The sequence below is a fragment of the Condylura cristata genome, unplaced genomic scaffold (genome assembly GCF_000260355.1).
Source record: "Condylura cristata isolate star-nosed mole 26May11 unplaced genomic scaffold, ConCri1.0 scaffold00014, whole genome shotgun sequence".
In the NCBI taxonomy this organism is placed as follows: Eukaryota; Metazoa; Chordata; class Mammalia; order Eulipotyphla; family Talpidae; genus Condylura; species Condylura cristata.
In genome coordinates, this window is record NW_004567115.1 from 39,239,854 (window position 1) to 39,253,660 (window position 13,807).

Sequence of the window (13,807 nt, forward strand, 5' to 3'; positions counted from 1 at the left end):
AAAAAAAACAAAAGATGGTTGCCAAAACGGTGGGGGGAGGGAAGTGCACTGGACTATGGTGATGGCACATGGGTGATTTGGTGATGGGAAGCCCATGGGGATTACAACTGAGATGGAAAAAGGCACAAAATGATGTAAAAATAAACTATTATTAAAGAAAAAAAAAAGATGGTTGCCACTTGGGCAATGTTCTTGTCAAACTGGGCTCTCTCCTCTGTAGAGACATGCACACACGTTACCAATACACTTCTGATTGTTTTTTTCTCATTAGTCTCTTTGAAGCTTGTTTCATTATTTGCTAACATAGAAAAACTCAGAAAAGTAAGATTTCCTTTGCGCCTTCATAACTCTCAGGCAAAAACACTGAAGTTCAATTTCATTCCATTAAGTCTCTAAAATGTGTTGGCAGAGGAGAGCAAGGCTGCTTCCGAGGACTTGCACAGACTTTCTGAACTCACCTCTGTAACTCGTTTTTCAAGTTTTCCACTTTGGATAATGCATTACATAGCAGGTAAAGCACTGAGCTTCATTTTCAAATAAAACAATCCCCCTTTCTTACCCTACAAGCATCAACAGCATTTATATCTCCTTGAGTAAGCTTCCTGATACCAGAAAGGGAGGGGGGAGGAGGGGAAGATTCTATATTTCTCATAGGAATACATGGATACCATGTATTCAGAATGAAGGGGTACAGAAAATGCCACCTCAAAACATATGTCTTGGACATAAAGATTATTTTTAACTGATTATTTTAAAAGCAGATACAGTAAAAGCTCTAGAAACCAAGTAAAAATTACCCTTTTTTAAAAGATTTATTTATTTATGCACACAAAAGTTAGGGTGCAGGGAGGAGTGAGAGGATTCACCAGAGACAGAGTCGGGGGCAGAACAGGCAGACTGACTGAAATACACTGCTGAGGGGAGCAGCAAGCGAGACAGGCAAGGTGCCACGCCATGTGGCTCACCTCCCTGGCCAGGGATCAAAGTCACACTGCAGTGGGTGCTGATAGCTTCACAGTGCTGACTTTAACCACTTCGCTACCAGGAAGGCCCTAAAAGTTCGCTTTTCTAAGGGATTATCTACATCTATAGGGAAACCTGCATTTACAAGGATGTGTCTCTCTGTACCAGGAAGACCAAAGCTCTACGAGCCTTTCCATGGAGCAGGTAGCAACTGCCCTCTGCACACCAACCACCCTCTTCTTCCCAGTGCTTTACCTCATAACCTCCTTTAATCGCTATCTCCCTCATTCCTCCCTCCCTGGGAACACTTTACTTTTTAGCTGGAAGCTGAAGTGGTGGCTGGAGATGTTTTGGAAGAGTTACTCAGTTTTCCTGGATCTCTCCCATGCATATTGGAGGTAGAAAAGTTTAACTTCTTCTTTTTTTTTTTTTAAGATTTATTTATTTGTCCATACAGAACTGGGGTACAGGCCAGAGGCTCAGGGGGCAGTGAGAGGCTTCACCAGAGACAGAGTGGGGAGCAGAACAGGCAGATCCATGAAGCACACTGCTGAGGGGAGCAGCGGGCGGGTCAGGAGAGGTCTGCCACGCCATGTGGTCACCTCCGGGACAGGCGGGAATTGAACTCATGCAGAAGTGGCTTTGGCTTCTCAGTGCTGTGCTTTAACCCGCTGCGCCACCAGGGAGGGCCAAGTTTAACTTCTAAACAGAAGTTTTTCTCCTGTTAACCTGTCTTTTATTCTGGCGGATCTCAGTCAAGAATTTGAAAGGGTAAAGAGAAAATTACCTTTCCTCCTGTTCAACAAACAGATGTTAAAGGGCAACTAGAGCAGGATATATTATAAAAAGAGCCTCAAGAGACTGAGGTGAATGAAGTTTAGTGGCCATAATACTCTCCAAAAATGAGAAAATATATTTGATTGTAAAATCAAACAGAAGAATACACACAGCATATCCTACTTCCATAAAATGCAAGTCCATGGTAAACTAAGCAACTTATGGCTTAGGAAACTGAGAGTGTGAATGTGATGCAGGATGAAGAAATCCAGGGACTGATTAGTACTTTGGGAGACATCACTTGACTCTTAAAGGGGACAGAGTAGGAGGGCCATTAGGCCATCAGGCGAGCCTTTCAGAAGCTGCAGTGTGTCGACATATAAAAAAACTCTCCTAAAAAATAGACAAATACAAGAGTTGGGTTTCACAGCGTTATCCCCAGATTGCCGACTCTGAGCCGGGCTCTGAGTTAGGCTGCCTAGCTAGCACTGAGTGCTGAGTGCAGCTAGGGATAAAAGGGGGGAACATGGTTTAAATTTAAAAAATAAAACCAAGCTTTCCATTCCCTTTCTGGGGTCATTTTTACCACTGTGGTAAGCCAGAGACCAGCTGAGAGACAACTCGGCTTACCAGCGGAGTGGATCGTGAGTGCAAGTCTTTTTAGATGCCTTGTCGATTGGTAGATCAGGTGATAGCCTCGTTTTCTTACTTTGCTGTGGTGATACTGAAGGTATCGATCCAGAAAGAAATGCAGAATCCACAAGATAACTTTTCCAAGGATTATGACCGTCTGAACTTTGAGTGGGTTGGTGAAGTTTCCTGGGCACTTGTCCTCATTTGGATTAGGGTAAGAACAAAGCACACCTGTTAAAAATGCTAAAACGACAAACACCACCTAGTGGAAACAAAAGCAGTAAGATTACTCTTCAATACTTGGATGTGAGAAACAATCACCATCCAGCACATACATAGCGCTATCTATGAATTTGTTTTCCTGTTTTTATAAATGACTTTTTTTCAATTACAAGTTTTACAAACCTTTTAGACAGAAAATTGGTAGACAAGCTTGTAGAATATTTTTAAAATTATAAATTAGAAAATAAAAATCACCCATTTAATAAACAAATGTTACAGGCATTTGTTTATTAAAAAGGGTAAAAACACTTCATTTAGCACCTGAAAGGTAACTAATAAAATCACGGGTTAATTTACTTCATTTCAGTACTAAAGAACCAGAATAATCAATTAGATTGACAAAAATTTAAAAGTGCCAAAATATAGGCAAACATACATTCTCACACTGCTGACTTGTCTGGGAATTGCTGTTGAAAAATAATTGGAAATATCGTGAGCCTGAAACCCTTCAAAAGTAAAAGCACCGAAACCAAGGATATATGGAATATTTTCTATATTTGAAAAAAGCAGAGAACTACATATGTTTATGCATCGCACTGTCACAGAATGCTTGAATAAATTAAGGGGCACCCACACACACAATGATACATGCGGTTACAAGAATCCCTGTGGATTTGTTGCGATGGTATCAGGGAGGAGAGGAAAGACCCCTACAGGCTCTTCTGGCTGGCCGAGTAGTCTCACCAACATTAGATTGGTGGGAGAAAAAACTATGTTTAATTATGTACATATGGAGAATGGGCGTAGAAAGATTCCAAGGTCACAGAGGCAAAATGAGGGCACAGAGCATCAAGGAGTGAGAGGGACGCTCACATGACCAGGAGGGGGACTCATGATAATGACCAGGTGCTCTGTAATTAGACATTTGTCCTGCCATAGTTTCTCGTGTTAAAGGTTAGTTCTGATAAAACCCCGCCATCGGGGTAGGACTCCTGATTTTCATTCTTCTAGGTAGTGAGGGGGTGGGACCTTGGCTGACCTCAGCCCCAACAATGCACGTGCCAAGTGGCACATCTTGGGGGAGCCCTAGTCTTCAGTGGTCTTCAAAGTGTGGTACCCAAACAGCAGCAACAGCACCTGAGAACTCGTCAGAAATGTCAACTCTCGGGCACCATCCCAGACTGGGGTGCAGTCCAGCAATCTGTGTGGGGAGTCAGCTAGGTAGGGGAGTTTTGAGAAACACTGTTGTAGGGAATACATCAAATCAAATCCTTTCTTTTCTTTTTGGAAAGAAATGGGAGAAATCTTTTTGCATGTAGTTGTATGAACTGAAGGAGGGACACCAGGCTGAGCCTGTGTGTTAACTTGGGGAAACCAGCTGAAGCAGAGAAAATACTATAAACGTTAGTATAGGTCACTAACGTTTTACATGTCACAGTTGAGAAGTATTCTATAATTTTAAAAATCCAATAGAGGCAAAAACTTAAGAGCTATCATTAGAGAGCCCAATAACACACAATCTTACCATATCATAAACCTATTTAAAATATGTGTGATTTTTCAAAGTAATGTCAACAACAGTAATATTTGCTGTGGCAACTCAAGATGCATGTCGCCACCAAGCACAAACTGAAATGTCAACATAACCCTCCAGTCATGTTGCTCACGAAACCCAAGCCAATCCCTTTTATACAAAATAGTATATAAAAATGGTTCTCTTGCTCTTTAACACTTAAGATGGTCTTAGCTTGAAAATTAAGGACTACATGTCATATGCATGTAGTTTTAGTTGTACTGATAGATGATTTAAGGATAGCATGACTTGACTTACATATATTGCAAAATGATGACCACATAAGATTAGCTAATTGCTCCACCACATACAGAAACAGAACAAAGCAAAAAAAAAAAAAACAAAAAAACTTTTTCCCTGTGATGAGAAATTTCAGGATCTACGCTTAGCAAGTTTCAAATATACCGCACAGCAGAGCTAACTCTAATTATCAAGTTGTATGTTACCTATGTAAATTAGTGTTTATTTAGCTTATACATTTAAACACCTTCACATCATTTAATATAAAAGGTTTTAAAAAGTGATGGTGTGTGACGTACATGCATGAAGTATATGTTTCTATAAATTAGAGAGCACAGGTTTCACCCACAATCTGAAAGTAGAATGTTCCAATTTGCTATGATTTGGTAGGTTATTACGAGTCTGGGGACACTTACTCATTTTTATGGAAAAATATTTATTCCCAGACCCAACAAATAACAGACTGTATTATACTAAGTAGAAATGGCTATCAGGGGAAAACCTGTATTTTATATACAAAGCTGAAGAGAAACAAACAGCCACACTTCGAGGCCAAGAGGTGACTTGTGAGTGCGGCACCAGGAAAGCAGGGCACCAGCTGGTACCTGGGGCCCAGGAAAGCACGACAGAGCCAGCCACACAGCTGGGTGCTGCTCGCCTCTCCCTCGTACATTCAACTGTAAATCCACCCCATTGGAGCCGAACCAATCACAACCCCCCACATCACCCACAGCCAACCACAGCCATGTCCTCATGCGAAGCGAGCAAGGAGTGGCCAGACTCTGCCCTCTGGCTTTTTCACACTAGAGCAGAGAACACTGTAGTGAAGACACAAGCACTGAAACACAGGAAACCATGATCCCTTGGAGCAGAGCTCCCAAGAAGCCAAGGCCATTCACATGTGCGATCTCTTGGTTTTTATTCTTTTGTCTGAGGATGCGAACTTTATCTCCACTGAGCTATTAGTGACGTAACTGTAAATGTAAGGCAGGCAGTGTCGGTGTGATACCTCTAGATTAGCAAGATGATTGCTGCAGTATCTAAAACCTCTATCACATCACATAATTCCTTTTTGTGGGGAGAACAGCTAAGCTATTTCGTCTCTTAACTTCCAAGTTTCTGAGACAATATTCTTGACTGTCACCCTGTGCGACAGCTCTCCAAGACTTATCCACTAGCTGCTACACAGATGGTTTTTAAAATCCCGCAGATTTGTACTCTTATCTCGTATAAAACATGGACCGACATGCTGTGTGTTGTTCTGCAGCAACTTAACTTTGTTTCTAGGATAGATAAACTGATAGATTTCTCTCAGCACATCTAGATTCACCTGCATCTTTTTCATTTTTGTCACTGGAAAAATAACACGTCCAGATGTTAAAAAACCAAATCATACAAAAAGCAACAGTAAACTATATTAGGTATCCCGTCTGTTAGGGGTCTGTTCTCCATGCAAATAGCATCTAGTGTTGAAAGGGTTTTATAAGTAAAGAAAATGTTCTTTTAGACATGTACATAGGAACCAGTCCCTAATCCCCTTGGGAAAGGTTCAGATAGAAATATACTGTGCACACTGCTGTAAACCTGGCTTTTTCCCCTCGACAATGTAGCAGTAAAGGCCGATCCACAGAAACGGTACACATCCCCATTTCTTATTAAAGACGGCACCTGCGAAGTTCCTCTGGCTGGTGGCGTTTGCAGACTCTTTTGATCACGAACCACATTGCTGTCACCAACACTATTCTCACACGTGTGCCACAGTAAATTCCAGTAGAGGCATGGATGAAAAACTATGCACAGTCTAAATAGTGACAGATATAAGTAAACTGCCGTCTGAAGAGCTTGCATATGCTCTAAGATCACCACTGAGTGGACCCGTCTCCCAGCCGACTTACGTGGATGAACAGAAGGAGGTTTGCTATGAAGACTGTGGGAACAAGCTGGAATCTGGGTCTGAAGTGAGCATATAAGGGATGTGGGAGGTGCTGGATGTCCAGGAGTGGGTCGTCGTCAACACTCTGGGTGATATCCAACGAACCCTGGGGTGGAGAGGAACAGAAACAAGCTATAATAATCTTCCCAGATCACATTTCTAAGTCAAAGTACTAAAGCCTAAAGCTTTCCACATCATTACACAAGTCAGAAGCAAGAAAATGCACTCCTGACCCAGAGGAATTTTAAAAAGGAGTACTGTCACCCTCGAGAGGATGACTGAAACAAGTATTAGAGCAGGTAGACGAAATCGGGGCCATTGATGTTCAGACGAGGTCAGAGCGAAGGACCGTCTTCAAAACCTCACGATGTACTGATTCTTACATTCTTTTTGTTATTATCTTCTTGATGAAATACTTCTGTTGTGGTTCTTAAGTTATGTCCCAGTGTCCCACAAGAGTTTAGAAAGTTGGTAGAGGCTTTAGTTATGGTAGAAATATTTTGCAGCATTCACAGAACAGGACCATCCAGAGATCTCCATGGGGACAGTCTTGTAGATTCTCAATGGAGTGACTCAGGCCAGTGTCACTGAAGACATGACAGAGGCCACAGCAACCTAAAGGTCATTTTGTCTTTTGTCAAGGCATTGTCTTTACAGGACACCAGCTCCCCTTTCTCATGGGGAACACATCCCCCTGAGGCTGCCTGAAGCCTCAGATGTATTTTCCCATATGTATATACCTGTGATAGTTTCATTTATAAATTAGGGACAGAGAGATTAACAACTAAAATGAATGATAAAAACAGAACAATTTACAATATACTGAAATAAGTTATGTAATTGTGGGCTCTAGCTCAAAATATCTGATTGGAGGCAATATTTTTGGACCATGGTTGACTGCAGATCTCTGAAACCGCAGAGAAAGGGAAGCTATCGTACTTTTGTGTCTCTGATGCAAACAACAATCTCTCATTTCCAGAACCTTCCTGAAAACTACTATATATCAGGCACTATGCCCAAGATAAAATACAAGACTGTCCCTGTTCAGAAGGTTCGGGATAAATATAGGCAGGACTGCAACAAAAATAAGCAATATAATATAGTCCACGGAAGCACTATAGCAAATTAGCAAGTGAACAGCCCTCTGTGGGCTTCCTAACTCAGCCTAGGTCTCAAAGATCTGGGTTAATCAGGAGAGAGGATGGGAGCTGACGTTCATCAACTCTAAGCAGAGACTAGAAGGCACTGTGGCTAAGCACAGGCTTCAGAGGGTTCAGATGCAAGATCTCTGGACTCCAGCTGTGAAGTGGGCCTCTACTTCCTCATTTTAAAAAGGCAAGTGATAGCAGCCCCCTCACTGCTAAGGTTATGTGAGTTTCTACCCATGAAAGTACTCAGAGCCCTGGCTGGCACAGAGCAAGCAATCTGAGACCATGAGCCATTGTCTCTACTCTGGTCATTTCCTCGCTTGGCACAGGATGTTACCACCTGAACTCCTAAATCGGTTCCTTCCTCTGTTGTTTCTCAGGGACTTTGCTAAAACCTCCCACTCTCCAGCGCTTAGCTAGCTCTCCCAGTGCAAAGAGTTCCCCAAAAGCAAGATGCTGGTTCCTGTCCTCCAGACTGCGGGCACCTCCCCTTTCTCCTCAGCACAAAGTGCAAATCCTGTGTGGCCATCTGCTCCACCATCCACTCCCAAGCTACTTCTCTGGATCTGCCTCTCACCACCTTCCTCCTCATGCTGGCTCTCATTGTCCCCATCTGCCACGAAACCCTTTCCATCGCTTGCTGTGAATCTTCCCCACCTGTCACAGGCTCGTCTCAGTCAAAATGCTGCCTCTCTGGGCTGCCACTCCGGCCCCCTCACCTGCCATGCAGTTTTCAAATCTACGAGGTGACCCTGCGTTTATTTTCGATCTTCCGTGTGCCTTTTTAACCTTACGCACATTTATGGTTGGTTTTGAGTGGCCATGTTTGCTTTGTTTAACATACGTCATTTCTGATTCATTTTCCGTTGATTAATCAGAGGTCATGTTTTCCTGCTTGTCTGCCTGGCCATTTGGGAATGGTCCTCAAGCATTGCAAAATGACCTCTTGGGATGCTGGACATTTTTGTATTCCTAGAAATATTCTTGAGGTTTGCCCTGGGATGCTGTTACGTTTCTTGGAAACCGTTTGAGCGGGGTGGTCTTGCCTTTAAGAGTTGGGAGGTGGGAAAACAAGCATGTTCAGTCCAATAGGGTAACTATTCCCCTCTGCTGAGGCAGGACTTTCTGAATCTGAGGAAGCCCCTGCGTGCTCTGAGCCTGGGGCTGCAGGGACAGCACTCTCCCCGCCCTGCATGAGCATCACTGCTATTCTTTGGAATCTTTCTGGGAGCTCTTTGTTAGGCTGTGGAGTTTCCTTGCAGGCAGGCTCCAAGCAGGAGCCCATGCATCTTAAATTCTCCCTGGGGTGGCTCTCCTCTCTCCCTGGGAAGAGAAACTCCAGTGACCTCCATCTCCTAAACCCAGGGAGTGTCTGAACAATGCACCCTGCCTTGCCCCCACATACCCCCTTGATTCAGCCTGCTAAATTCTCATGGAGGTTGTTTGGTGCCATCACAGGCTCACCTAAGCAGCCTCCCTTCTCTCATCCTTGACATCCTGGATCTCCAAAGGGTTGTTTCATAAACTGTACATTGCTTTTTGGATGTTCAGGCAGAGGGGTAAATCCAGTCCCTGTAACGCTACCTTGGCTGGACAAAGACGTCCCCACGGCCCTCGTACACGCCTTTATCACAGCTGACAATGCTAAGTACAAGGGACCGAGGTTGCTTCACAAGGGCAAGGAAGCTGTGTTGTGTACCTCTAGCACCATAGACACAGTGGTGCCCAGTATGCGCTGAGAGAAGGAAATACCACCCACCTCCTGAACATGGGAGACCCAGAAATTAAACAAAGCTAGAACTGAAACCTGAACTGCAAGCCAACGCCACTTTCTGTTTCCCCTCCTCCTCCTGACGCACCTTCTCCAGCTTAAACCAACTTCCCAAGAGCCCCGCTAACCTCTTCCCTTTTTCAGAATCCAACTTATCTTTCCAGTTCCCAGCCAAGACTTCAGTTCTCTCTGAGACTTACCCTGCCAAGTGTTTTCTACATTAAAACTCCTAAAGCATACAGCCCATAATATTAATGTAGAGGATTTCTTCTGCTGTCTTGCATCGTTTCCTTTTTAAGCCTCTCGTTTCTGACTACATTGAAGGGGCGGGACAATGTTGTGGCTTCTCTATGTCACTTATTAGATGTTCAGTAAATATAGTGCCTTTGGTGGCTATCTCAATGAGGATATATATTCATTTCCTAAGACACAATTGGGAAATATGTATAATCACACATATAAGCCATGCCCTGTCGCTCTGTAAGTCACCTTCTGCAAGCATAAGCAAAGGGAAGACAATTCCAGATTCCAAGTAACTTTATTCCACTATTAATAATCACAAGACCACCTGTAGAAAATAATCTGTTGTTTTGCACACACAAATGCTCTTCCCTCTCCTTTTATAACTGTAAAGCTATTTCCTTTAAGGGCCCTCCCTCTACTGCTTTAAGTAGAGGTAACATCCTTCAATGCTCTTCACTGGCCTCTGGCCAGGGGTGGTCACAGAACCAACCTGCACAGGCCTCTCCAGGTCTCTCTGGGAGACAGACAGTGGCTGAGAATCATTCCAAGGTAGATGCTAAAAGGTCTGTCACATCTCTAGAACGATCCTTGTTTGGGGACTTTCACAGGCCTAGACGTTCTAACCCTTCAAATAAATCCCTTTTCTCCTTAACTAGCCTGAATTGGTTTCACTGCTCACCAAAAATATGATCTCTATAAAACCTTCACCTTTCTTAATACACTTCAGTCTGGGACTCCGGCATGATCCTTAATTTTAGTATTTTACTGAATGATAGAAATATCTACAAAATAACAAAACAGGCAACTTGTTCGGATCTAAAGAGACTGGCCTGTGGAGCTTTTGGTGAAATATTAACCACCAGTTGTTTGGTGAAATATAGGATTGTACTTCTCCTAAAGCTAAAAGCTACACAGCTAAGAACACTGGGTAGCTAGCACAAAGCAAAAAACATTTTTCTAAGAGTCTCTCATTCTCTTTTTTGTCACTTTTTGCCCATAAATTGTCAACTCATGAGTCACTTAAAAATTCAAACAGTAAATTCTTCATTATATATGAGTCTCAAATATATCTGAAACATTTTTCTAGGTGTTACGGTTAGTTTTCCATTTCTCAACTGAAAAACAAAAACAAAAACAAAAACAGAAGCTGTTAGTCTTATCGTTGGAAATTGACTTTCAGTCAAGATAATTATGCTTGTTTTTGCATAATGTCTGATAGGGCCGGAAGCTGTTTTCCTGCATCTTGTCTGACACATCTCATTCAAAGATAGTGTCATAGTTATACAACTTAATTTATATTAATCTAAATGAGTGCTTTAATAACTGTCAACTTTCCATTTCTCAAGGGTAAGCAGTGTATTACGAACCAATGGGGCAATCCAGCACAAATACATGTTTTCCCTTAAAAATTTAAATCTATTTAAATTTTAATGCACTGAAGCAAAAAACCTTTGCCATTACCCCATCACTCCAGACAATACAGTGCATTCTAGGCCAGTGGGTTTTCAGTAATATAGCTTGGATCCATTTGACTAGGGAGATTGAAAAATCCTTTCCTTCCTTGCCTAGACTCAAAACAGCAAGACACTTTTCCCCTACGGTGTGTCCTGGCGATCACTGCGACAGGTCTGCGCGTGGGACGCTGGCCCACGAGTCGGGGCCGCTCGGGGTCCGTAGTACCCAAGGACCAAACCAGGGGCCCGCCGCGGCGGGGGGCGGGGGGAGAGAGACGCGCAGGGGCGTCCGAGGCGCGCGCCCAGCGGCCGGGAGCCAGAAACACACCCGCGCCGGGGCTGTCAGGCCAGACGCGCATCACGTGAGTCTCCCAGTTCCGGATCAAAGATGCGCGCTGCACGTGGGCTGGGCACGCGCCCCCAGCCCAGAGCCCCCCGCGGCCTCCACCCGGGAAGACTAGCCCCCCGCCCGGGAGGCGCAGACCCCACGGCCACCCCTCCCGGCTCGCCGACCCCAGTCTCCGCCCCGCGCGCCCAGCCGGGGAAGAAGGGGGTTCCCGGGCCAGCCGCCGCCGCTTCCGCGCACTCACGTCCTCCATCCTGCCCCCCGCCGCCATTTCCCGGCGCCCGAAGCCGCAGCCCCGTCCAGCCGGGCCTCTCCACCTGCGCCGCGGCGCCACCGCGGCGCCAGGAAAAATGCCACCTTCTGGGCCCGCCCGTCCCGCAGCGACACACCCTCACGCGCCCGCCCGGGCCTCGACCCCGGCCCCGCCCCGCCGCGGCACCCTCGCTCGCGATTGGCTGGGGCAGAGGGGGCGTGTCTGCCCGGCCCGCGCGGGGGCCACGCCCGCCGGGACCCGCAATCTCGGTGGTGGGACTCCGCGGGCCTGAGACCTTGATGTTAAAGGACGCGTTCTAAATCTGATAATTTCACTTTCCAGCCCCACTTGCTTTTTAAAGCATTAACTTTTCCGGGCCTTGCTTAGGTTTTGTTTGCGGGCACAGCTCCTCGAAGAATTCTCGGGCTCCTATTTATATATAGCTCCAAACTCCACTAGCAGAAGGCCACAAACAATCGAAATTCTAATTTCCGTGGTCTATTTGCTGGTTTCATTGGTGGGAAATGAAGCAGTGAGTTTTTAAGGTTTTTGTTTTCTTTTTAGGTGAAATGAAAAACTTCTAATCACATTTTCTGAAAATACACAATTCTGAACCCTGAAAAGTCATATAGGAGCAGGTTGGTGGAGGTTGTCAAACTGAGTGGTGTCCTTTAGGAAAACAAGGAAGATAAAGTTTTCTCTTAATGCCAGCTCCCAGAGATAACCCAGAAATCACTTAGGACATACGGACTTTCATACTTTTAATGCTTGTTTGTACATTGTGTATAGTGTTGGTAACATAAAATCATTCAAATATCGGCAAAGGAAAAGATGGTGTAAGACTCCACCTGATCATCCATATCTCACAATGCTGAGTCTGAATTATTTCGTAAGAACGTTTTCTCAACATTTTATTGCAACGTTTTTCAAGCCTAAGGGAAATACTGAAAGACTAGTGTAATGAATATCCGAGGACCCTTCGCAATGATTTTCACTTGTTAACATCATGCTGTAGGTACGATGTCCATACCCACTTTTTTTTTTTAAGATTTATTTTATTTATTTATGCATACAAGAGCTGGGATGTAGACCAGAGAAGGGTGGGGGTGAAAAGATTCACCAGTGACAGAGTAGGGAGCAGAACAGGCAGATCCTCTGAAATACACTGCTGAGGGAGGTCATAGGGAGACAGGGGAGGTCTGCTGTGGTCAATGGGTGGCTCCCTGGCTGGGGATGGAAGGGGGGGGGCAGTAGCTGCTGCTAACTTCTTAGTGCTGAAACTTAACCCCTGGCACGACTAGGGAGGCCCCATACCCACTTTTAAAATCTACTCTTAGCAGTTTTTTTTTTTTCTCAACTGTACTCTCTCTCTGTATATATATACATATACATATGTATATATATATACACACACACACACACACATAGTTATCATGCCACAAATGCACAACTTTTAACCTAACCACTTAGGATAAAGTTGAGGACATTATGAAACATCAATTCTAGATTCTTCCTTGCCTAAAAGTAAGGTCATTTTCCTACTTAACCACAATAGCATCATCACACATTAATTACTATTGAGAAAGTTAATAGTAATTAAATACTTGCTAATGTCTAATCCATGGTAAAATTTTCCAAACTGTCCTCCAAATATCTCTCATAGCTGCTTTTAAAAAATCCAAATTATAATAAAGATTCACACTTTGCATTTTGTTATTATATCAAGCTCTGTATTTTAACAGGTACAGTGTACTGGTTTAAATCAGACTCTGAAATTACTCATAGAAGTTTGCATCTTAGTAAGAGTGTGATTTGGGCACTTTCTTAAAATCCTCATCCATGAGAATGGAACTGTTACCAATTCCAATCTCAGAGAAATTTTTAATTAAGTGAAATAATGCATGGTATATACTCTGTACTGAACTTTCTACTAAGCATTCAACAAACATTTGTCACTGTTTTGTTTTAAGTTAACTTCTTGGAGGCCTTATTAACATACACTGCCACTGTATCAATAATACTTTAAAATATTGTGTTTTTCAAGTAGTTCAGCAAGTCTCATTTTCAAAGTTTGAAAATTAAAAAAAAAATTGGGGCAAGAAAACAATGATATTGTACATAGTAGGCCAAAGAACTTGCTTGCATTTTAGGCTAGTAATAATTTGTGATTGCCTACTATAAACCAGAAGTGAACAATGTTGTAAAGAAGTAGAATTCTGAACTTTGCAAAGTTATATAGGAGCAGGTGAAA

At 43.6% G+C, this 13,807-nt stretch overlaps 1 protein-coding gene across 1 annotated transcript in view; it reads right to left on the reverse strand.

Moving 5' to 3' along the window:
* TMEM192 (transmembrane protein 192) overlaps positions 1–11,653 on the reverse strand; it is a 19,925-nt gene extending 8,272 nt beyond the window's left edge. Inside the window, 3 exon segments of the mRNA XM_004682378.2 lie at positions 2,371–2,635; positions 6,304–6,447; positions 11,548–11,653. Of these exon segments, the coding sequence (XP_004682435.1) occupies positions 2,371–2,635; positions 6,304–6,447; positions 11,548–11,574 (436 nt within the window). The 5' untranslated portion in view covers positions 11,575–11,653.
* Positions 11,654–13,807: the final 2,154 nt, after the last annotated feature.